At 40.6% G+C, this 26,730-nt stretch overlaps 1 protein-coding gene across 1 annotated transcript; it reads right to left on the bottom strand.

Moving 5' to 3' along the window:
• Positions 1 to 15,290: 15,290 nt before the first annotated feature.
• Positions 15,291 to 17,488, bottom strand: AXR4 (alpha/beta-Hydrolases superfamily protein). Its single transcript, XM_086788132.1, has 2 exons — positions 16,193 to 17,488; positions 15,291 to 15,975 (listed from the first exon to the last, which is right to left on the bottom strand). The coding sequence occupies exons 1-2, from the start codon at positions 17,417 to 17,419 to the stop codon at positions 15,688 to 15,690; spliced, it is 1,515 nt and encodes a 504-aa protein (XP_086644258.1). The 5' UTR covers positions 17,420 to 17,488; the 3' UTR covers positions 15,291 to 15,687.
• Between the last annotated feature and the right edge of the window lie 9,242 nt (positions 17,489 to 26,730).

The raw sequence follows: 26,730 nt of genomic DNA, 5'->3' as shown, positions 1-26,730 counted from the left end.
ATGTCAGACTCATTGGGTGAGAATTCCTTGACCCTTGGAACGAGTCTTGCCTACTTTTAAGTTTCTTTTCAAAGGACTGGCAACCTTTACGTATATAAATGTGATTGGTTTTCTAATTACGAACTAGCCTTTATCTCTTATGTAAGGCCTTCCGAGGATCATGGTGTATGACCCTCTTCTCTAAAAGTCCATCACCACAAATGTGTGGTGGAAGCTTAGCACAAATATCTTAATCTTTAAGTGGAGGATAGTTTTGATAGTATCACCTCCCACAGAGATTGATATGCAGATTGCCTCACGAAACATTCACGATTTTGGGGGCCCCTTAGTGTTTTCAGAGGCGCGACGTCCTTAGAGGAGAGCTCCATAGAGCAGTAGTTGAGGGGTCCATTAATATTCTCTTCCTCCGAGACCATCATCTTCCCGAGGGGTGTACCTGTCGGCGGTCGCTGTGGGAAGATTTTACTCGGTAGTAGGAGTCCCACTTTTTGGTCTCCCTCTTTTGGCCCCTCCAGGACGCACAGTCTAAATGACCGACTTTTATACACTTCATCATATATATGCTTGTAAGATCAATTGAATGTACTTAAAAAATAAAAAAGCACATGGGATGAAGAATATAGGAGTGTTGAATAAATGAGTGTTGACAAGATGATGAGGATTAAAGCATTTAGGTGGATTAACTATCATAATTACCATGATGATAATGTCAAGCATAACATAGATGTAGAACAAGATTAATGAGACTTTAGATGGAGAGCTCAAAATGATGCATAATACCCATGAGTTGTTAATCTCATTAGGAAGCCTCTTAAATAGGCAAGTACAAGGATATAAGAAGCCAAATCAGCTCCTAAACTATCTCCATAGATTCCTCCATTATTCTCTCCACCGGTCCACTATTCCCTCTCCTTGATTATAGTTTAGCTAGCTAGATTTAAGGTATTTACCATCAAGTTGCATGTGTAAAGATTCCATGTGTAGGTCTTTCTAGTTTTACTCAAAGATATTACATAGGTGTTCAACCTTTGACAAATTAACCTAAAAGGTTATTTGCTCAATATCCGTCATTCCCGAATACATTAATTTGTCCAACAATCCGCTCCTCAAATTGATGACCCTCATCCTTGATAGCTATTAATCCATTCGAAATCCCAGAGGGCAGAGAGCTCTGATCTAATCCACCCAACCACGCCAAATTTTGACTCACTACTATTTTTGGACCCTTCCTCTTTTAATAGCCTATTGGCCCTTTTACATGCCCACCGCTCAGCCACCCTTGAGTCCATTACTGGTCATATTGGCTCCCCTAAACCCCGCTCGTGCCTTGTCCGGACGGTTGAGCTCTCTAGGATCCCAAAACTATCACTGTCGTGATAGTTTGGGGAGTAATATCACTGTCGTGATATTACTCCCCCCTTAAGAGGAGTTTTCATCCTCGAAAACTAAATTCAGAAACCTTCGTCTAAGTGTGCTTACCTTTTCCCAAGTAGAATCTTCTTCTGGTCTATCCTTCCACTTGACTAAACACTCATGTCATAGAGAGTGTCAAGTCCTTTTCTCTTAGAAATCCAAGACTTTTTCTGGTTCATGTGGTAAGGATGGGAGTTCGATAAGTTCTACTAGAATCTCTTGACTGATGAGATTATCATCACCACCCAATTTCTTTTTCAATCTATTGACGTGAAAAACTGGATGAACTTTAGAGCTTTCTGGTAAATCTAACTTATAAGCAACACTATCTACTTTTTTAAGTATTGTGAACGGACCACAATACCTTCTTGGAGATAGCTTCGGACTTCTCCCCATTTTCAAAGATTCAGAGTGTTCGTGAACCTAAAAACACTTTGTCACCTTCTTCCAAAGGTGATTTGTCTATGATCTTTGTCTGCATAATATTTAGCACGGTCCTGTGCTCTCTTCACATTATCTTTAGCGATTTTCATCATCTCCTAGAGATCTTGAAGAAAATCTTTAACCTTTTGTACCTTTTCTTTCTTGAGTCCAACGGCCACTGGGGCTCGCGGGTTAAAAACCATACATCAACATGAATGGGCTAAATCTCGTTGTTGAATGTTTGGCACTGTTATCAGCAAATTCCAATATGGGTAAATATTCTTTCCAATTAGTTTGCTTTTTGCTTACATATGCTCTTAGCATTTCTTCCAGGACTTGGTTGACTCTCTTGGTTTGACCATCACTTTGTGGATGATCAACCGTACTTATACTGAGCATGGTGTCCAATCTCTTGAACACAACATGCCAAAAATGACTATTAAACTTTGTATCTCTATCACTAACTATATCGGCTAGTAACCCATATAGTATAGATATATCGGCTGGTAACCCATATTGTATCTCTATCACTAACTATATCGGTTGGTAACCCATATAGTATAGATATTCTCAATGAACAAGGGACACAAGCTCGAAGCATTGGTAAGTCCCCTATGATAGTTGTGTTCTATTTCTTTTTCCAAAGGTGAATGCATTAAGTTCCTTCTTGGAGGTGTGGTAGCCCATAACATTTTTGGCGTCGTTGCTAGGGAAACACCTTTGTTTCTTAATTTCTCTTTGAGTTTCAGCTCCCATTACATAAGTTTCATCATTGCCTTTGCATTTTGGTAGTGCATTGTGTATGGAATGAGTGGATAAGATTTGAGTGGAAGTGAAAAGTTGTGAGAAATTGGTTGTTTTTGTTGTGTAGTTGTGTAGTGGAGTGGCCTCGGAAGAAATCTCCATTGTTTTTTCTAGTCAATTTGAATGTTTGTATCACCAGAATCATTTGTGAACGAGTAGGGTGATATTTTGTTTTTCTTTTCTTATAAAAATTTATAAAAATAGTAAAAATAAGGATCCCTTGATTCTGTCTTGAACTCATATTACATTCTTTATGCATGGCACAATCATTTTGGAAGCATCTAGATAGGTATTTTGCACCCAAGCTCATCTCAGTCGACATAGGAATTTTCCATGTGAAACTATAGGAGACCAATTCACGACGTGAACTACTCTCTACAATCTCACGATGTGAAATGCTCCCGACATCATCGCTGCAATTAGCATCGTAATTCATGGGTTTACCTTGCTAAAAATAGGTAGCCTTATCCTAACACCTCTCACACTACGGGTCTGACAAAATTAAGAACCGTGAACTAGCAAAAAAATGTTTCACGATGTGAACGATTTATATTTCACGATGTGAATTGATTCATAGCATTTCACGACGTGAACCGATTGCATTTCACGAAGTGAACTGATTGCCTTTCACGGCGTGAACCGATTCCACTTCACAAAACGTGAACTATTTCTGCAGTTTCACGCCTTAACCAGAGCTCACGAATTTGGTATTGTCTAATTAAGGTTAAGGAAGTTCTTGAGACCGGCAAAAATTATAACAAGGTAACGTGGATTTTTAAGTCTGAAGCAAAAATTTTGAACGTGTGAAAGTGCATAAAATTGTTCACGACGTGAACGGTTTTCTAACTTTTCACATCGTGAACTATTCTCTGCAACCTCACGGCCTCAGACATCTTACCAGAATTTAATTGGGGTAGCAAAATAGCTTATCAAATCATATTCACATGCACTTGAGGTCTAGAAATCCAATCGGAGATGACCTCACTCCTGAGACGATAGTGCATCAAATTACCCAGGATCTTCCTATCAAAAGAGTGTTGGTTCAGGCCACTCAGTAAGCACTCAATTGAGTGAGTTATCAAGATACCGGTTAATCAATTGGGGCGTTACGAAAGCCGACTGCACTAATGCTATGATCCCAATTCATCATAATGGATGCCAGGCAGCAGCACTGGCTATCCTGGATGGTGGGATGGGGGTTAGCATCATCACAAAATGATGTTTGAAAAATTAGGGAAAACCCAATATGAAAAGAGCAGATCTTATCGTTAAAATTGTAGAAGAAACATCTTCAAGGCCCATTGGGCTTTTAGAGAATGTGAGACTAAAACTCTTTACGTTTCGCTACCATCATACATTTGTAGTAATGGACTTTCTGTGCTAACCAGACTCATATGACATAATATTGGAGAGACCCTTCATGAGGGAATCCAAATCGGTGCACGATTGGGCATTAGACCATGTGTATGTTCGCAAGGATTCACAAATTCTAAAGATAGATCTGAGAACATGGAGAGCACACCCCATGGAAGGGCAACTATTTGGTAATAATTCGGTCACAACTAAGCGAACCACATCCGTACAAATATGCCAGCCCATGGTGGAAATTTCCAGAGGAAGAGGAAACAAAAATGTATGCATCACTTCTTCCTCCAGATTTTAGTGAAAATTGGATGCATGTGCTAGCCACCATAGATGTGATGCAACCTCGAGAAACCCAATATGTGGAATCTGGGATTGTTCCCACTACCTCTGTCTGTATGGTCAATTGGAAAACCATTGATGAGGAATCAAAAGAGGAAGTTTCTAGCATAGAAGGGGCTGGATATCACAAGGCCGTACCAGTGCCCGACGACTTAGAAGATGGTGAAAGCATAAACGATATATCGCTCGATGAAATGCCCTGATATGAAGAAAACCCGCGGATGCCTAGTGGTTGAGATACCTCGAAGCTACTAAGGTACACGACGAGTTTTCTAAGGATTGGGGTGAGGAATTGAGTAAGATATTCCTTGAAGGGAAACATAGGGAGGAAGTCATCCTTCGAGAACCAGAAACGCCTAAGCTTACAAAAGCTGGGCACCAAAAATGAAACAAAGCTTTGGTAGAAGCTGAGCAAGAGGCTAGGAAAGTTATGGCTAAAACAAAAAGTGAGAATGAGGAAAAACCAGACCTGCTTTTGGTACCAGACCATTTAAAAACCTACACAATTGACGAGCGAAAGGTGGTCCAATTGACAGCAAAAAGAGTTAAGGAAGATGGGTTGTCCTCCACATCATACGATGGCCCAGCTGAAGTCAAGGAAGTTGATATTGCAGAACTAGGGGAGGAAACCAAACTTGTTTATATCACTAAGGACTTGATTTCGGTTGAAGAAAATGAGCTTGTCACTCTCCTTAAAGATTTTAAGGATTATTTCACTTGGAACTACAAAGAGATGAAGGGTGTACCACCTGATGTGGTGCAACATATGATACGAATCATGGACGGATCAAGACCAACCAGGCAAAAACTATACCAGATGAATCCTAAATATGCAACAATTGTAAAGGAGGAAATCGATAAACTCATTGCTACGGATTTCATCTACTATGAGATAGAACATACAGATTGGTTGTCACCAATCGTAATAGTACTAAAGAAGAATGGGAAACTTAGGGTATGTGGAGATCTCAAAAAGGTCAACACAGCTACTAGGAAGGACCATTACCCATTGCCTTATACGGAACATGTTTTGGAGAGAGTAGCTGGTGAAGAAGCTTACAGCTTCTTAGATGGATTTTCAGGCTACAATCAGGTGTCTATAGTGCTCGAAGACCAGCATAAGATAACCTTCAATACAATGTGGGGGACATTTGCTTATTACAAAGTCATGCCTTTTGGTCTCACCAATGCCCTAGCAAGTTTTCAATGATTAATGTGCATATCCTTTAAAGACTACTTGGGCAGAAGTGGTTGGAGGTATTCATTGATGATCTGTGTGCACACTCTCGATGGACAGACCATTTGACTTGCTTGAGAAAGGTGTTTGAGCAATGTTGATTGTATCGTATATCCTTAAACCCTTTAAAATGCCAATTTTGCATCAAACACGGTGTGATATTGGAACACACTGTCTCTAAGAATGGTATATCCCACTGATGACAGCAAGGTTAGGTTGATCTTGGAATTGCCCCCACCCACTAATTACAAAGGTGTGCAAAGATTTATGGGCCACATTGGGTATTACCGTCGCTTCATAATATTTTATGCTAAAATTGCCAGGCCATTATATAAGCTACTCATTGTCTTTGAATGGACTGAAAAATGCTAGGAAGCATATGATAGATTGAAGCAAGCACTGGAGCGTGCTAATTTTAAGACCACCTAATTGGGATCTTATATTTCATGTGCACATCAATGCATCAAACTTTGCAATTGGATGCGTATAGGCACAGCCTGGTGAGTTTAAATTGAACTGCCAAGTCTGCTTCGCTAGTCGCTAATTGAATGATGTAGAGGTGAATTATACTACCACAAAACGAGAAGGGTTGGCCATGGTTTATGCAGTCAAGAAGTATCGACATTACCTATTGGCCAACAAATTTGTGTTCTTTGTGGACTATCAAGCCTTACTATACTTGGTGAACAAGCCTTGCACCACTGGAAGAATCACACGCTGGTTGTTATTACTATTGGAATTTGACTTCACGGTTATGGTGAGAAAGGGCACACAGCATGTGTTGGCCGATCATATGTCGAGAATTCCAAATAGGGAATCGGCACAGGTGTTGATGATGACCTCCCTGATGCTTGTTTGTTCAAACTAGACATGGTGCCCGAATGGAGCGAGGAAATATCCAATTATCTAGCTTATGGTTTTCCACAAGAATGACCCTTGGACAAAGATAAAATGCGACGGCTTGTTAAGCTTGTTGCACCTTGTCAATTAATTGCTAGAGAACTATACAAGCTAGGTAAGGACAATGTCTTAAGGAGATACGTGAAGGGAAGACGAGTTCGTCTCACGATATTTATGAAGCACATTCAGGGGTAGCTAGAGGACATTTCGCTGGAGAGATTACAACTTGCAAGGTGCTTCAAGAAGGACTATGGTGGCCTACGTTGTTTGAGGACGCCATAGAGTTTGTTAAAAGGTGCGAAAAGTGTCAGCGATTTGCTATCCGGCCAACAAAGGGACATGATGCCACTTACCCCTATTAATGTAAGTCAACCTTTCGAAAAATAGAGAATTGATTTTATTGGACCTATTAGTCCAGCTTGGCATCCATCACACAAGCCCGATATATGATCGTGGTGGCCACCATTGACTATTTCACAAAATAGGCAGAAGCTAGAGCCTCTAAGCGGGCTGATGCATGAACAACAGCTAAGTTCTTATATGAGCAAATTATTTTGAGATTCAGCTGCTTAGTAGAGTTAGTCAGTGATCGCGATTCACATTTCATTAATGAGGTGATTGATCACTTACTTGTTGGATTCCTTGTAGTCCACCGGAAGTCATCACCTTATTATCCATAGGCTAATGGTCAAGCAGAGAGTACAAACAAGATTTTGTGTACTATCCTTACAAAAACATTGGAAGCAAGTCAAACGGATTGGAAACATAAGCTAATAGTAGCATATTGTAAGGTAGCAACAACAGGATATACTCCCTTTCGTCTAGCTTATGGGGGTGTTGAAGCAGTAATGCCTATGGAGTACCTAGTTCCAAGCTTGATAATTGCAGTTACACAAGAACATTTAACGAAGAATACATTAGCCAAAAGGCTAATATATTTAGAGAAGCTTGATGAAACTAGGCTAATTGCATCTGTTAATGCAAATAACACCCTTTGAACCTACTCAGCGGGTTCTAACCGAAGCCTATTCAGATGTCACACCAACGAAGCAACAGTATGTACCATACCCTCTCCGAGCACCAAGACCAGAATTAGAAGAGCTATTGCCTTTGGTTGGAGAGGGCACGTTATGGTCCAATGTAGCACGACATACAAAGCTAGCAAACCCACACTTGGCAGGTCTACTAGAAATTAGAATTGTTACATTTATGATCAGTTACTGCTTCCGCGTAGGTGGAGAAAGGCTAATCCAGTCCACACAAGAGGGGGTTATACACCGATTGTCATAGATGATGCCAACCCCGAACTGGAAGATTTTGGTATACAGTCGGATTCGAGGAAAGAGTACCTTACAATTCTAGAATATAGCCATCAGTATATGTGTGCACCACCAACACAGAGAGTGGACCCTTTGTACATGCCACTAAAGAGAAGTTCGATACCATTGGAGTTTCAAGAGGCAAAGCAAAGAGATTCACATGTCTACTACAACTTTCCTATATTCTTGCCAGCAACATTTACAGATATAGGAGAGCAAAGAAAGTAAATACTGAATTGGATACATGCATGGTGCCGTATTTTGGACCCGACAATTATGGCCAGTGTTTGATTCCTAAAACTGATTGTGGTCCTCATAGATCAACCCAAAGAAAGATATGATGGATATGATGCTGATCAGCTGCTGCAATTTGACATGAATCAAGGACCTAGTGTGACAGAGGCATGATGTTATATTATCATTGCCTAAGGTGTCTACCAACATACATGCATGTCACATTCAAGGATATGGTTGACACTGGGTTTTGGAGATCACATGACGTTGCATTCAGAAGAACCCTTAAAAAGCTTCAGTCGTCATGTTGGAACTTCTATTGTCACACGAGTTCGGCGACCAGGTCTTTCGACCTTGGTAACAGGTTCTGGGGACAAAACCTACATCGGGTATAGGGGGGGATGTTAATCCCATTTTGGATTTAAAAATATGCTCCTTCATTTGAGGACATTAATAAGTGTCATGCAAAGGCACTATAAAAGTTGTACATTATGAGATATTGGCCACCCAAGGCCTTAGTTAAGTAAGTTTTTGGGCACCCAAGTGTGAATAAGGGCCAATTATATATAAGGCATTTTCTCATAATGGATAGACACAATATCCTCCTTTGTGCTATGAGAGTTCTTTCTTTTATCTTAAGAGAGAGATTGAGAGAGAGCATTCTAGCACATGTGCCTTGTTTATACTTGTATGTTGTATGCTTGTATGAGGGAGTGAGAGAGAGTGATTGCCTTGTGTGGTGGTGTGAGCGACTCTATGGTGATAGAGTGGAGGTGGAGCTTGGAGGATTGGAGATTCTCTAGTGAGCTTGGAGACCTCAAGGGACACAAGCTAGAAGCAAGTGCCCTATGATAGTTGTGTTCTATTGCTCTTTCCAAAGGTGAATGCATTGAGTTTCTTCTTGGAGGTGTGGTTGCCCATAACACAATACCGATTTAACTTTTGCTGAATCCATATGAATGCCATCTTCCGAGATTATGTGTCCCAAGTATTAGATTTGTTTTACAAAGAATTCACATTTTCTCTCTTTGGCATAAAGTGAATGCTTCTTGAGTAATTCAAATACTTGCCGTAAGTGTTCGAGATGTTCTTTCTTTGTGAAACTATAGATCAGGATATCATCTAGGAAAACCATGAAATATTTTCCTAAATAAGGTTTCAAGACACTATCCACCATGAGCGTCATGAATGTGGCTGGAGAAGTAGTCAAACCGAAGGGCATGACTAAAAACTTGTAATGACCAAACTTAGTTTGAAAAGCAGTCTTTTAGACATTTGCTTCTCGAATTCTTACTTGATGATATCCGAATTGTAAATCGATTTTTGTAAAGTACTTTTCCCCTTGGAGTTGATCAGAGAACTCATCTATTCGTTGGCAAAGGATATATGCATAGTCTCATAGACCCATCTTTTCTCTTCACCAATAAAATCGGTGAAGCCCAAGGTGAAGTGCTTGGTCGAATGAATCCACCTTTAAGGTATTACATTAACTGTCGCTCTACTTCTTGTGCTTCCTTTAAGCTAAGCCAATAAGGAGGCTTACTTACTATCTTTGAGCCAAGTACTACGTCGATCGAGTGCTCAATGTCTCGGACAGGTGGTAATGCTTTCGGTAATTCATTTGGAAACACATCTTTAAATTGTTGTAATAATTTCTTCAAGGATTCATTAACCTTTTTATTGTTAACATGCTTTGCTTGAAAAGAAGTCATGTAAACACTTTTCTCACTTAAACCACTTATGCTTTCACATGCGAAAAAATAAAAAACATCATCAAGAGTCATGTAACACAAAAAGATATCTTCTACTTTATTAGCTTTTACAATTCGATTGAGTTTCATAGAGTATATGAGAGGTGAGGAGGGTACATCGTGTTGACCTTGCAAACACACTTTCTTACCATCTACTTCAAACTCAAAAGTATTATGCAAATAACTTCTAGACAAAGATAGACCAATGTTATATAATCACTCAACCTAAAATAACATCAGCTCGAGTGATATGCATAACCTGAAAATCCAAATGCATCTCATGATCTTGAATGACCAATGGGGCATGACAAACTATTGTATCCCATACGTCTTTATCATAACCGTTAATCAAAGAAACCACGTACTTATGGTCACTCGAACTTTCCGGCAACTTTAATTTCTTGACTAAAGTATAGTTCTAGAAATTGTGCATGGCATTATCATCAATCATAACTCATACCTTAATCTGGCCATGCATTCGAACCAACTCATGTGGTCCAAACGTAGGCACCCACATCGATGACATGACACAACACTCATGAGTAGAATTAGCATGGCAAACTTGAACCTCTTTAAACTTACGAGAAGTCTCAAGAGGGAGCACTTGAATAGTGTGCATGTGCTTTTCTTTACTTTGATCACCCTGATTCTTCTCATTCTCTTTAAGTTTAGGACATTGTAGTTTGCTATGACCCTTTCCCATATGCAGTGAAAACATAAATTTTCTTTTTTAGCCTTTTCAAAATCCTCATGCTTTAGAAATCTATGTGGTCCCTTAGGCTTCTTAGATTGGTCGTTCTTTTGGTTAGGTCTCTTCCTTTTATTTTGGCCTTGATGCTTTGGAACCCTCGGACACGTTAGTTGTTCATTGTGTAGTCTGCGCACGCTTTCTTTCCGACAGTATCGCCTAAAATCTAGGCAAACTTAATTGCTTCTTCTAAAGTTTTCGGCTCATTTTGCTTAACTTGATTCTTATAGTCGGAGTCCAAGCTGCGAATAAATCTGCGAACCTTTTGAAAGTCGTCCATTTCTTTCAGCTTGAGAATGAGTTCTCAATAATTGGAGATGTACCGAGTCAATGTGAGATTCCTCATCTTAAGCCAGTCGAAATCCCAAAGGGCTGAGAGCTTTGATCTAATCCACCCAACCACACCAATCTTCCACTTGGTACTCCTATTTTTGGACCTTTCCTCTTTTAATAGCCTATTGGCCCTTTTCACGTGCTCGGCCACTATTATTAGTGCCCGACCACCCTTGAGTCCATTACTGGTTATATTGGCTCCCCTAAACCCCGCACGTGCCTTGTCTAGAGACGGTTGAGCTCTCTAGGTTGCCAGAACTATCGTTGTCGTCGCGAAAATAGTAGTCAAAGGGAAGCATTTTACGACTTATTTTATGAGTTAAGATTCACATGAGAAAAACACTTAGAAAGCCCAATCATCATTTACACAAACAAGATTGGCCTTATTGGAGACCTCAACTTTGTCGATGTCATCTTCTTCTTCATCTCCTTCTACCAAATTTGATGAGATTTTCCTTTTGAGATGGCAGTCTTTTTTCAAAATGACCTGGTTTGCCAAAAACGTGACACTTCATATGGCCTTGGAGCTAGCTTTCGATGTAGCCCCTTTAAATGTCTTCTTGGTGAAGTAGGCCTCATCCTGCTTGAAGATCCCTTGTTTTTGTTTGATTTTATTTCTTCTTCCAATAAGGAGGCAATGATATCAACCATTTTAGGAGATGGGAGATTTCTTAGAGTAGTTGCTATGTTGCCATAGTCTTTCTGAGGCAGGATTTTGACCAAAAGAGCAATACTGACATCTTCCACAATGTTCATTTTAATACCAGTTATTTGAGTGATTAGACTTTTCATGTGATTCAAATGTGTTGGTAAAGATTTACCCACTTTTAGGTTGAGCTCAAAAGCAGAGTGATTTTAGAGCTTTTGGCTTTATTTTCAAAGAGTTTTTCAAGCTCTTCCCAAGCTTCAAAAGAGGTATCTTTTCAATCAATGTGGTGAATATACTGATGATCAATTAGCCCCAATGCTATAATTGAGAGAGCTTTTTCATCAATGTGGTGAATATAGTGATCACTTAGTTCCAATGCTATAATAGAGAGAGCTTTTTCATCTTTTGCTATCCACGTGGCTTCTCCCTCTCTTGTATTAATTTTTTTTCTCTCCCATTGGCTATGTTCTAGAATCCTTTTTTCATTAAAATAAAATTTACCTTTGTTTGTCATGTGTGAAAACTTTCGCCATCAAATCTATCAACTCCATGATGAACCAAATGATAAATAAGGGGGTCTTGCCTCTTATAACCGAGGTAGTGTCTACCCTTTTACAAAAGGAAAAAATAATACCTAGAGCTCTCCTTCTCCATACAGATGCATATGGTTGCACAAGAGCTCTGAAAACCCTAAGATTTTTGAATGAGTAGTAATGTGGCTGAGGTGTTCTATTGACCTTCTTCTTGAGTTTTTTTCTTTTAACATATGGATAGTGTTTACATACTTGACATATTTTGCATTTGATGATTCCCCATCACTAGTCATTTTTATGAGCTTCTTACTTTAATGCATATGGTGATACAAAAGTTGGAGGTATCAAATGGACAAAGTATGAACCAAAGTGCTGTAATGAGCAACTAAGGGAGTGATCAACAACTCCTTTAGCTGAGATTTGTACTTCAAGAATCAAACATAAGTTTAAAGATAAGTGTTGAGATAAGAGTTAATTAAAAATTAACTCACTATTTTGTGTGTAAAAAATAACCAACTTTGGAGGGTTGATTGTGGCTTTCAAATTAGAGGACTTTCTTCAAATGATGATCAAAAGGTGTTTAGCCACACCTTGATTAGTTGTTAGAACCACCAATGCCCCACAGCAGCTACATAATCATCTTTAATTGCTATACTAATCAAGGTTAGCTAAAAAATAGAGGCGACAAAATCAGGAGCTTCTATGCAAATTTGAAGCTCTTCTGATGCCGAGTTGCTACTACGCTTGCTGTAGATGAAGATGCCCATCGAGTCTTGTAAGGAATGGTCAACTGAGTAAGACGAATGGACTCCTCCACAACTAGGGGCTTTCCTTAAAAATAGGAAAAAAGTGATTATGCATAAATTTTAGCTTAATATTGGATTTAGTGGTGACTAATCATAATGCTAACTCTGATACCAATTGTTAAATAATGTGTTGACAAGATGATGAGGATTAAAGCATTAAGGTGGATTAAAGATCATAATCACCATGGTCATAATGTAAAACATAACATAGATGTAGAACAAGATTAATGAGACTTTAGATGGAGAGCTCAAAATGATGTATAATCCCCACGAGTTGTTCATCATTAGGACGCCTCTTAAATAGGCAAGTACAAGGATAGAAGAAGCCAAATTAGCTCCTAAACTATCTCCACAGATTCCTCCATTATTCTCTCCACCAGTTCACTATTCCCTCTCCTTAATTGTAGTTCAACTAGATTCAAGGTATCTACCATCAAGTTACATGTGTAGGGATTCCCTGGTAACTCTTTCCAGTTCTACTGAAAGATATTACATAGGTTTTCAACCTTTGACAAATTAACTAAAAGGTTATTTCCTCAATAAGGAGACCATGTAAGAGGCTTGCGTCAAATGAACTTCAAAAACGCAATCACTCGCAAAGGCCCCCACTTTATTTAAGTACTCCTACCAATCACTAACTTCTTCTTCATCTACTAACAAGCCTTCCTTGTTTTTTCCGAAGGAATGATGACCATTGAGAATTCATTCAACCGTTAGAGTTTAGTAGGCCTCCTAAACTGTAGAGTAAGAGCATACTAGTCGTAATTCCATAGAATTTAACTCCAAATAAATCAAGAACAGCAATAAGCTTCTCGATTCTCTCGACAACAAAGTTTTTTACTTGATCACGAGCACCCGATCAAACATCCAAAAGGGAGGAATGTTAATCCATTTTGGAATTAACAATTACCACCACAAATATTCTACATCAAAATAACAAAGACGAACACACCAAAAAAGATGTATGAAGTGGCAATGTCCAAATCTACAACTAGGATGATGCCTGTAATGGTTTGACAAAATACTTATGTCAATTCCTACTTCAAGAGTGTGTGGTAACGAGCTAGGATGAATCCCCTATGAATGTACTTTAGGTATGTATTATGAGATTAAGCATTGTATAAGAAATAGGCCACTTAAGAGCCTTGGATACTCCGTCACAATTTGATTGTGTGTGAACACACTAACGGCCTTGTATATAAGTCAGTTTCTCTCATAATGTAACACACTTTCCCATTGTGCAATTGAGTCGTGCTCTTTCTTCTCTACTCTATCCTTATGCTTGTGTAGCTGCCATAAGTATGAGAGAGAGAAGTGTGGCTACCAATGGACTATAACTAAGTCGATGTGAGAATGGATCATGATATAGAACTCTAGAACCATGTGTCTAAGATTTATCTTGGTGTTGCTTTGCATTGCATGGCATACTTGATAAAGTTGTTTCCTAAACTGCAGAAGCATGTGGCAAAAGCATGATACCCACTTCATGAGTTGAATCATGTTGGTCATTACTCATTCGAGGAGGTAAGTGGAAAAGCTAGGTGATACTTTGAACCCAAAAGAAGTCAACAATGATACTCAATGAAATGGCACAATCAATGCCTTATAATTTTGTAGGCTCCACCAGAAGTAGGCGCAAAGAATGAGTCTACATATTAAAAATGGCATGTAACTTGCCACACTAAGATGCACACAACACATGGAGGCATTTCATGTGCCAATATAAGGCAAGATGGAGGTGCTTTTTAAACATCCAACATGACGAATAATTTGACATTGGATGCATTTTCAGATAGAATTGCTTTATTGAGACATGAAACCAACAAGACATCGCCAGTCCAATATCAAGGAGACATAATGGAACAACCTGGTAGTTTAATAGCAAGAGGATAAATTTCTAAGTCATGGATTTTAGCATACTATAAATGAAGTGTCAAAAGATTAAACTAAATGCAAAAGATATTTACGACAAGGATAATGAAGGCAGCACAAAGTCAATAATAAGGGCACAACAACAAAAGATGGGGGGACAACAGACTCAATGTGGTTCAAGGATGCATGATGGCAAGCAAGTAATTACAAACGGTGCATGCCATGCATGAACATAAGTGATCTCACATACTTAACAGAGGTCTTTTAAAATTGGCAATTGGCCTAGTCCTAAGGGGCCCGAGTTTGATTCCCCTCATACGCTGAACCCATGAGGTAAATAAGATCAACCATACCCTGAATGATGATGTATATCTCCACAAACTAAGGCACAAAAAATATAACTATTTGTCCAAATACTGATAATTATTGAAAAGCTTGCCATGCATGTGGTACTGAGAATTTTTAAACACGGCCACACTGCACGATCAAGACCACACTCTTGGCTAATGTGTATGCATCGGACAAATGTTCACACATTGGAACTCGAATCCTCTTACACGGTTATTTAGGTAGCCAGCAATTGATATCATGCAAGGCAATGATTCTCATTTCATCATGACACTATTCACCAATAATAACTATTGTACACTCCAAAATAGTTTTAGGCTAAAAAGACAAACACTATTCCATGACAATGGAACACAACAACCTTGCTGGTATTGAAATTACCTGATGTTATCATCTAAGAAAGGCTTAGAGCCCTTCAGGTCAGGAAACCTCTGTGATATGCAAGTATAGCCAAGTCATTTGTATACATCTCTTTGAAAGTTAACGCTATGTAAGTCAAGCCTTTGAAACAGTGTCAGCAACAAGATGCCTTGTGTGGAAATTCCACCCTCTTCCAACCAAACAATTAGTTCATTTGTAAATATCATCAGTCCGTTCAAACCTGCATAGATTTTCACATGATCCAACCATGACCCATGTTATCCATATAACCTAGCCCATGATCATGACTGTCATGCCCATGTCCATGGTCATGATTATGATCCCCATGTCCATGATCACAAGTATGAAAGTTCTGTCCATGGTGACCAGAACTCCCATCGCTACCGCCTTCTCTTAACATATTGTCGAGCATTTCTTGTTTATGCTGAGGCACTGGTTCATCTGAAAATGAATGCACTGTTTGCGGCAAAGATGCAATGAAGCGATAGATGTCTTCAGCAATCTCTGAAGCAGCATCTTCCTATATTTTCAAAAGCAACAATAAGAGTTCATTGTTGCCAACATGACACATCAAGCCCTGATTCACAAATAATGGAACCCCACCCCCAACTCCCTCTCTCTCTCAAGGTACAGCTCTCAAACTTCCTATTCAGTTCATCAATTTTTAAGATCATTTTATCCATGAAGACGAAGGCTAGAATACTATGTTCATAAGCAATGAAACTGCAGAGTCTTACCTGTGGCCAACGACCACCATGGTGGCTTACATACAATGCACCATGTAGGCGAGACACAAGCCTCTCACCGAGCTCCTGCCAGCTCTTCCCAGAGCTGTTTGACCACGCTACCTGCAACGGTACATGCCCAAGGTCTTTGGTGCTCGAGACCACATCAAAGGAGGTGTTTGCTGTTTTCCAAGTATGCAGAGTTGCCCTTCGCCCGTTGTTATTTCTCAGCAAAAAGGCATGAAACTCTGCCTCAGCCTGTGTAAGGCTCTGAACACAACAAAATTGAAGCAGCATCTGATACAAAAAGGAAGACCACAGTACCATGGAGCCAAGTCCTGGTAAGCCCAAAAGGGCAGTAGGAAAGCTTGGACTGCCAGGGGATGCATCAATGAGAGTAATGCTTCGAACTAAGGATGGATTCCGAATGGCCCAAGTTAAACCCGCCTCCACGCTTGTATCATGGAGCACAATGTGCACAGGAGATGGAGCCAACAAGCTTACTACTTGAGTCAGGCTTTCAGCAAGATCCTCTGCGTCATAATGCAGACCCTTTTCACTGTTCCAGGGCTCGGGCTCAGGAAGTGCTCCTGTTTCAAACATCTGTTCAAATCTCCAGAACAAGCCCTTTTCAGAAATCTCTTGGTAAACTTCTCTGAATCTGGAAAGGAAACCCCATTGATGTCCAACAGGCTTTTCAGAGAGGCCGGCGCCTGGGAAATCAAGCGCAACGACGTGCAAACCACGGGATGCCAAGTTGGAGATGACATGACGGTATGTGAAAGAGCTTGCTCCCAAGCCATGCAGAAGCACCGCACATTCGGAGTTCAGGACAGGGCCTTCCTCTCTAACAAAGACCCTGATGGGTCTGCGATCCTCGCCAAGCTCGATCTTCAAGAGCTTTCCCTTGGTGGAGTGATGCCGCACATCTGGAGGCATGGCAAAATACTCTGCCTCCTCATCAGATGGCAAGATGCTGGAGATGATGACCACTGAAAGGGTGAGCAGCGAGACGAGGGCTACAACATAAGCCCAGAAGACAAAAACAGTGGTGCTTTGCTGGATACCCTTCTCATCGTCATGAGAAGCGGGGGACGCTGCAGTAGCAGCAGCAGAGACGCTTTTGTGACGGGTTTCGGCAACGATGGGCGAGCCTTCATCTTGCAACTTGCCATTGTCTTCTTCTTCTTCCACTTGCTTTGCAGGCTCATCAGTTCCATGGCTAGAGACCTCGGCCATATGGCTTTTAACTGTTAGAATCAACAGCAGGTTCCGATAATGCTAAGATATCTGTCGCACTTGATTGTAAACCCGTCACACACTTGGCCGGGCGTACCAAGACAAGGCTGCCCACCAACTTTTCATTTTCGCCTCTCAAAAGTAAAACTTACGGGGCTGGGGCGGCGGCGTCCGCCATCTTGGCTAGTGGCAAACACTCTAGCCGAGGCCCCCTCCTCTCCTTCCACAAGATGGGGTTGTGTGAGTAATGTGTCTCTTCTCAAAAAAATAAAAATAAAAAAGGAAGTAAAACTTGGTTGCTCACAACAAAAAAGTCCACTTGTTGCGTATATGACGCTCACCCTTTAACACAAAAAGGTACGCCTTGCTCATGATGATGCTATCTACCTTATAAACTAAAATGTTCGGGTAGTATCATCGGGCTGTAGCTGAGTTGTTAAGGTGATTCGTTGTCAAAACCCAGGTTATGGGTTCGATCCCTGCTGGCTACCCGATTGATGTGCCTTGCCCCTGATTTGTGGGATAAGGGGGGTCCCATGGGTACTAAGCCCGTCTCTTCTCTAACGCGAAACTTTTAAAAAAAATGTTCGAGTCTAGTGCTTATAAAAGTAAAATGTTTGGGCAATAGTGCTTGTGATGGTTTCTTACGTACATTTAAAATGTACAAAATGTTAGTATACACTCAATGCCCACCTCTTAGCATGTATCTCATATCAATGTTTGGTGCACATTTATAAAGGCCCCCATTATGAGGAGAATCCATTGGTGCATCCCGACTTAGATGCCAATGGGGTTGTTATTGTGACCATTGATGATGGTTATTAGGAGATGGTGAGGGGTTCGAGTGTGAGCTGAGGCCTAGGGCATAACGGACCCCCTGACTGGGGGGTCCCATGGAGGAGACCAGCAACCCCCCTTGGTGGGGGTTCGAGGGTAAAAGCCCCTGGTCCAACGATATGGGTTCATTATCAGAGTGGGGGCGGTGGTGGTCGGCTAGTCGCGTTGAGGGCGGTGATGGCCATGTCTATGTCACATAATTGCTCGCGTTGTATACACGCCTACCACACTACTTGCAACAAATTATTGGGTATACTCCTCCCAGCTCCCTCCTTGGCTGGGTACACTATGGAGAATGTATATTAAATGCAGTCCCCTTGCAAAGGAGCGTTTGAGAAGGATAAAGAAATGTTTGATGAGCCACATGCTCGAAGTCATAGACTAGAGTGCTAATAAGTTTTGTAAATGTGCATAAATGAGATTAAAAAGTCCTAAAATACCATAAGGATGATGTAGTTTACTATAATGTATTAGCAGGTGTTGGTGGGTGTCTGAACCTCAACCCATGCATTAGCATCCAATTTTGGCTATCTTGTATTTTAGGAAGGGGAGCTATAAAAGAATTGATGTTAGATGGTGTCATTAGTTCGCTAGGCTCTTCCCCTTCGCTAAAGTTAGTAGAGTTAATACCAAGGTATGAAGTTAAGTACAATGGGATGTAATGGGTAAATATACATGGAGTGGCCCTCGTAGAACTAGAGGTCCCCTGCGAATACAACCATTATGATGGTTGGATTGGCATATCGACTAGTATTCTGTGTAGTATTCTTTTGAATGAGGGGGACCATATCCCCCTAGTTTAGTTCCTCACTTAGGTTAATGCTATATCGACACAAAGAGAGGATTAATGAAGAAAAAAAGAAGGAAAAGGTTAGATGAAGGGCTTGAGGAACCACAAAATGTTAGCTCTAGTGAGGCTGCCCTATCCACTAGCTTCCTAAGTATCATCCTCTTCGATCGTTGCAGGTGGGGGCACCTTGTATTGTTACTAGAGTGTAGTCACATGTGCCTCATGAGCAACTAAAGGTTTGGCGATTTCCTACTCCCTATGCTATAACAGGCGTCTTGGAGCTACAGATTTTGCAGGATGAGATCATTTGTCCTCCTAGAGCACTATCACTTCTGCTTGTTATCCGGCTCATTGAGTGGGCATTGAGGATTCGCTCATTCAAGTGAGAAATGACCTTTTGGTGGCTATCTAGTCTCGCATTCTATTTGTAGTCCTTGCAATGTGTCCTTGAGATTGTTGGCCTAGATTTCATGGTTCTTGTAGTCTAATCTTATAAATATCCTTTGCTTGTGCTAGCTGCCCTTCTAATGTTGCCATTTGTGCTTTAAGCCTAGACTCGATAGCCTTGAGTTCTCTGTCTTCCTGTTCTCACGGTTTTCTTCAGGGCCTTGCAATCATCCTTGGCATTGGAAAGCTTTGTTTGCAGATCTAGCAATTGTGTTTGTGCTTTAGCCTGCAACTTGCCACCTCAGTTTTGTGCTTCTCTACGAGGTGATCCACTTGGATTTGCAGTTGCGTCTAGCGGGGCCTTTCTTCAATCACCCCTTGCCTCTAGGATTCTAACTATTGGAGAAGTTCTATTTGTTTAAGGAGATTGGGGTTCACCACCTTGTTGGTTGCCATGCTTTGTAGGTAGTGTGTGAAATCCCTGTGGAGCATGACTGCCCAATCATCTTGTTTACCCTTATGCAAGTGATAAACCTTGTGCATATTCACTCTATTATACCTGTCTACGAGCTTTCACTTGCATGATCATGGGAGGCAACCCGGCAGACCTTATTTAGCTTGGGATCTTTGAGGAAAACAAACCAAGCTCCATTGTTGTTGACCTTAAGGTGGGTGGATGTCAAAGAAATCTAGCTTCTTTGAGAAGGGGGTGGGTCTACGTTTGACGGGCACAGGCGGAGGGCATCCCTAATTAGCTTTTCTTTTATTAAGATGGGCCTCTTGGATCCATCCGCACCTATAACCATGCCCCTCTTTGTGCCTTGCTAGTAGGAAGCAAGAAACTTGTCAATGACGCATAGTTTTGAGTTGACCCTACATTGCACAACCTCCTCCAGGTTCCTGAGCCCTGTTTGCTCTGGGCTTTGTCTTTACCTCTATGTCATTCATCACCAACTGTATTAATCTAGCTGAATCATATTGAAAGTAAACTTTTTTGTTGTCTATTGTCTTGGTGTAATTGAGGATTGTGCCTTGGCACTAGTCCATAAGTGGTTCAAGATAGCTTGGTTTTTAGTGGACCTACTTGACTTTTCAATTGGACTATTACTTGCTAGCTTATTGGGGGTCCTATCATCTCCTCCCAAGGAAATGGGTGACCATGGGTCTTCATATAGTGGATCCGGGTTGGTATCTTTGTTTGGCCATAATGCTGAAACAGAGAATATTTACTAGTCCATTGATTGGTAGGAGCATCATGGTCCCTTGTTAGAGGTTAAATGCTAGAATTATATGTTAGCACATAACTGTCTGGGGGGGGAGAAATGAAGTACAACTCTCTATTTTCACAATCATAGTCGTGATTAAGTAGAGTGCAGAATCACAACATATAACTTCCACAATTTTAATCATTTAGAGCAACAGAACACTGGAGAAGGGGATCAATGGGTGAAGGTTGGGGGGTGTGCATGAAGAATAAAATTTCATGATTGTGCAATCACAGTGGTGACGTGATTATGCACAGAAGACGTGGAAGTCACGATCATCGTGATTAACAACCGTGATTGGTGATGTGGCTTAAGAGATGTGATTGACGATGTGGTAATTACGCTATGATAGGGTGGTGTGATTGGTGACATGGGACCGTGGTTTTTGAAGCGTGATTGGTGACATGGCATCGATTTTGACACATGATTGTTGACATGGCATCATGATTTTTGAAGCGTGATTGGTGACATGGCACCATGATTTTTAAAGTTGGATTCGTGATGTGGCATCGTGATTAGTGACATGGCAATCATGCATCGTGATTCAATAGACTATAGAATCATGGTTGCACATGGATGTCATTGATCGTGAATAAATGCCATTGGCAACTCGAATGTCATTGCAGAGGGGTTAATTATTGGTGTGTTATGTTTTATGTGACATGATTATGCAATCACGGGGGTGGGAACCATGATTCTGCAGTCTGCTCAATCACGAGTGGTGAACCTATGTTTTATGAGGTTTTGAGGGGAGTGGAGAGATTTAAGAGAGGTGTCAATGGGTGGGGGGCCTTCAAAGAAGGGAAAATGTCAAAGAGGAAGAAAACAAAACATTGGTATACCTACCACTTCTTGCATGTTTGAGTGGTCAGTTTGATAGATGCAAAACAACATCAATAAAAAAGAAACAAAGAATGGGTACATGAATTCCTACTTGGTGAGAGCTGTGGCCGGTGTACTCAAACAACGTGCATACAACAACAGATGCAAGCGCAGGTGCAATCGCAAAAAGATGAAGAAAAGTTGAAAAATGGAAAACAAGCAAACAATAGAAGCCCACATCTATTTTATAGCCAAGGGAGATCATGGTGACTAGAGGATAAATGCATGCAACACGTGCCATTATATTATTGGTCTTAGAATACATGCCGTTATCACACCAACGATTGGCATGATTACATCAACAATTGCCGTGATCACTACGTAATCACATCGAGTGAAAATATGAAAAACCATGTGATTCCCTCCTTAGGGCTCAGAAAAGATTAGGTTTGGCCTAGTTTTTGTGGCGTGATTATACAAGTGAGAATCATGACCACCGTGATTCAACCAGAATCACAGTCATAGGACTGTGAAGTGATGTGGCCATGTTAGGGTGGTCCAGATTGGATCATGATGTAATTTAGGAGTGATTTTGACTTCCAAGATGACTATGAACGAAGTTATGTGGCGTGATTCTATGGAATCACGATGGAGAATTTGAGGTTTTCCAGAGGGGTATTAATACTATTAGATTGTTAGTTAGTAAGTCCTTTGGGGCCTATTTGCAAGATCATTGTGATTTGCTGGCCGATGCTCCATGGGGTAGGCCCAAACATAATTGGATGAAGATCTTAATGTAGAAGGGGTGTGTTGGTATAATATTCACAATTCATCTATGGAATATAGCAACTCTTGCTCCATCCATTGAATTAGCTAGTCCATATAATCTGTAGCACGATCTTATGTGAACATGTCGTGCTTAGACATGTGGTCTTGTGGGTCTACTTACGCGACAACTTTGCCCTTGGGGTAGGGAATTGGGTAATTTACTTGTTTTACCCCAGTTTACTTGGCATCCTTTGTGATAATGTGTTAGGAAGGTTCCTGTGGCTCTTGTTTAGGTTTTTATGGCCTCCCAGTCACATTTGGAATGGGCATTGATTTTTCTATCACCATTCGCATATGCGACCTTGCCGTCTGACATAACGAGCTCAGGTTTTTGACTTGGTTTTCTTTTGGGCACCCATACTTGCTTTGTTACTTGACTTGAAAGGGTGGTGTGCTTGGTCGGGACCCATTCTCGCTTCCCGTTTCTTTTCCAACTTTTCTTAGCTTGTTTGGTTGTGGTAGTTGGGGTAATTGATGGTGATGAGGTTTTTGCAGAGATGGCTTTGCTCTTCAAGGTTTCATGGTTTGGGTACCCACATCTTCCTATTCCCTTCATAGTATCCTTGTGCCTTTAATAGTCATTTGGTAACCCCATAGTGATGAACATGAGGCTGTTGGTTCTTAGAGTTTTGCTAAGGGGTGGGATTCTAATCTCTACCTGTCAAACTGGCTTCTTTGCTCTTGGTGGGTACTTGTGGTGCGTCGATTTGCAGGAAGACATAATAGCATCTTAGGTGGCTACGGTTGCTCATATTTGCTGAAGTCTAAGGAATTCCATAGTGGTAATGTATATCTATAGCCCTTGGATGACAAGTGGGCAGTCCTTTGCTCCCAATTGACTTCGTAATCCATAGCTAAGATCCAACTTTTCTCGAGTAGCAGTTCCTCTTCCAAGGTAGGCACAACAAAAACCTTACATGACCAAGGGTTATTTTGGTGGAAACATTAACCTTTAAACTTCCCAAGACCCCTATTGTTCTCACATGCATACTTTAACTTTGGGTAATGTTAGCTCCAACTATGGCTTCTTCAGTTTCACCCATGGCTCATATGATAGAAAGTTGTGACTTGCCTCCGAGTCAATTGTTGCAAGGAGATTAGCTGTTTTCCCTTTCAGAGAGAGTCCTAGTTTGAGCCAAGTAGGCTCTATCTCAAGTTCTTCTTCCTTGATCAGGGTTAGTGTAGCCATGTCTATTTGCAGTGTTAGCCCATTTTGTCTTACTTTGGTTTTGGCTACCCTCACCTTAGCCTCTTCCAATGCTTCCTTCTTGAGCTGGTCTAGAAAACGCTTTTCACATATCGAGGTCGGAATGGGATCGGGTGTTCCGCGTCTTACTAGGATGCCCTAAGGTTTAGAAGACCTCTGTCCTATCCATTAGACGATGGACGTTTGTTCCTCCCTAGTTGATAGTAGATAGTAGATAGTAGATACGCTCGGGCAGACGCTATATTGTGAACAAACAACTTAGGTAAAGGGTCCATAGTATTTTTTGAATTTGTTACCATTTATGTAGTCATACATCTCAATTCCATCAATGGTCTTGATGTGAGCTACTCCTTGGGAGGTGAGTTCTGTAACTCTAAATGGCCCTAACCCTTGATATTTTCACTTGGAAGAACCGACTCTGTACATAAGTACTAGGTCTCCTCTTGTAGCTCTTTAGATTTCAGGTTTTGGTCAAACCATCATTTTCAACTAAGCTTTTCCATTATCATCCCATGTAAAGCAATCACTAGTCTCATCAAGCTTTTCCAACTTGATCAATCTTTCAGCTAGCATTCTCCTTGAGATGCTATTTCACGACTATCCTCAAGCTGGGTACCAAATATTCCATAAGCATCACATTGCCTAGATAATGCCCTCTTTAATTCATTGTAAGCCTACTAACATTCCTCAGTCCATTTAAAGATAATCAAAATTTTATAAAATGGCCTAGCAATATTAGCATAAAACATGATGAACCTCCAGTAATAGCCTACGTGAACCATAAACTATTATACTCCCTTATAGTTGGTGGGTGGTAGCGACTCTAGTATGAGTTTTACCTTACTATCATTTGTGGAAATCCCATTTTGGATACTATATGCCTCAATATCACTCCGTGGTTTACCTATTTTTGGATACTGTATGCCTCGATATCACTCTGTGGTTTACCCAAAATTGGCATTTCAAAGGATTTAAGGATATACAATATAATCGACACCATTCAAACACCTTTTTCAGGTAAGCTAGATGTTCCAACCATTGCAAATGTACACAGAGATCATAAATGAAAAACTCCAACCATTTTTGCAAGTAATCCTTGAATGTTGTGCTTATTAATCTTTGGAAGGTTGTGGGAGCATTGGTCAATCCAAATGGCATAACCTTTTATGCAAATGTTCCCCATGTGGTGGTGAAAGCAATTTTATGTTGGTCCTTGAGTGCAATGGATACTTGGTTGTACCCTGAGAATCCATCTAAGAAACTGTAGGCTTTTCCACCTACCAACCTTTCCAAAACACGTTCCGTGTATGCGAATGGATAGTGATCTCTGTTGGGTAGCTACATTTACCTTCTTCAGATCGACATACATGTAAAACTTCCCATTCCTTCTTTCCAACTAAATCTCTTTTTGCTTTTGGTTCCGTGTCAACCAAGGCATTATTTTGTTTCCTTCTTACAGTCGACCTTGTGAGCTTAGGAGGGTCTTCGCTCACTTTTGGCTCTTGTGGTATCTAGAACATTACATGGCTTAACTCTTCTCTCCCATTCTTAGAGAATTCCTTGTGAATTTCAGTGGCTTTGATGTATTTTAGCCATTATGTATCCATGGGTCCTCGTCTAAGAATCTCAGTGTCTGCTGCAATTAGCTTGGTAACGTTTCTTCTTTAACCATTTTTGAAATTTCAACCTTGCACGGCTGAAATAGAGGCTTCTTTCCCATCATCAAATTCAGAGTCTTGCTCTTCTGAAGAGATTTCCCTTGACTAGTCCATCACTGATGATCTCATCATGCGTATCGTGGTGAGTTGGCATCTCACCTTTCTCATCAGGTTCCACAAACTTTGTTCCAATATTTCACATGGCGTCTATCATGCCTAATACATGCATCCAATTGTCATAAAAATCATCATTTGGGAGAGAAGCATACAAGATGGTCTCTTCATATAATGGTTCTAGTTATTCATGGGTTGCATATAGTTAAACCGAGGTGGTTCTATCTATTGTTTTTGAATCATTTTTAAACAACCCCCCATCCATGGGATATGTCTTCCAAGTTTGCACGTCTATTTTTAGGATTTGTGAATCCCTCTGTACGTAAATGTGATTTGTGACTCAATCGTGTACCTGCTAGGCACTTCTCATAAAAGGAATCCCAAGAATCACATCGTACAAATTGATGTATCTAGTAAAATTCATGACCACAAATGACAGCAGGCAGAATGAGAAGACTTTCATCTTCAAGTTTTACTACAAAACTCCCATAGGTCATCGACATGGTACCATCAACCATTTTTTATAATGAGGTTTTTCCACTCTAAAGCTGGTTTTTCCCATTTCTCCCAACATCACATTGTGAACGATACTTACTCTAGCTCCACCATCAAGGATCATAAGAACTTGATAACCCTTATGCACCACTAGAAGTGTTGCATTAGTGTCATCAATCTCATAACACTTTCCAATGTGATTAATCACAATTTGGATAAGTTTGGGTAGGTCGTCCCTTCCTCCAACCATGTCTACATCCTTCTTGAGAGAAAAAGGTATTCCCTCATCGGTTGGGGGATTGGCCTACATTCTACCTTCCACCCAATCCTTTAAATTAGTCCATTTAGTCCATAGTCAAGGATTTCCTCTCAACCCAGGTTCCAATTGGCATCTTGATCTTTGTAGAGAGAAATGCGGTTAGCCTACCCACCTCTCTAGGCACTCAGATTCGACCAACGTCAGTATTGTATGATTCCAGAATAGGATTTGCTGAGTCATACAAAGGATATTCTCCTCCTTCAACATTAAACATCCCTAAGACTAGGTTGTTCAAGTTAACTTGGGCTTATATAAAGCAGTAACCTTAACAGTTGTATTAACAGAGGCCATAAAAGAAAAACTTGTCAAGAGTATAGTTCAAGTTAACTTGGGCTTATATGAAGGAGTAATCTTAACAGTTGTATTAACAGAGGCCATAAAAGAAAAACTTGTCAAGAGTATAGTGAGAGAAATAAACACAATGATCTCAATAATCATATATTATGATGGCAGAAAAAACTCTAGACTCAGAGTGAAAAAACCTGTGACTCAATGTACGAGAGAGTGAAGGGAGATAATGGCTAAGGAAGGCTCACAAACTAGAGAATACATAGACTAAGGTGTGTACCTCTCTTTGTGAGGGCGCTTA

Source organism: Cibotium barometz, chromosome 52, assembly GCF_041138505.1.
Source record: "Cibotium barometz isolate CiBa-2024 chromosome 52, ASM4113850v1, whole genome shotgun sequence".
In the NCBI taxonomy this organism is placed as follows: Eukaryota; Viridiplantae; Streptophyta; class Polypodiopsida; order Cyatheales; family Cibotiaceae; genus Cibotium; species Cibotium barometz.
The sequence above is the reverse complement of the archived record's forward strand: the minus strand, read 5'-3'. Positions and strand labels throughout refer to the sequence as shown.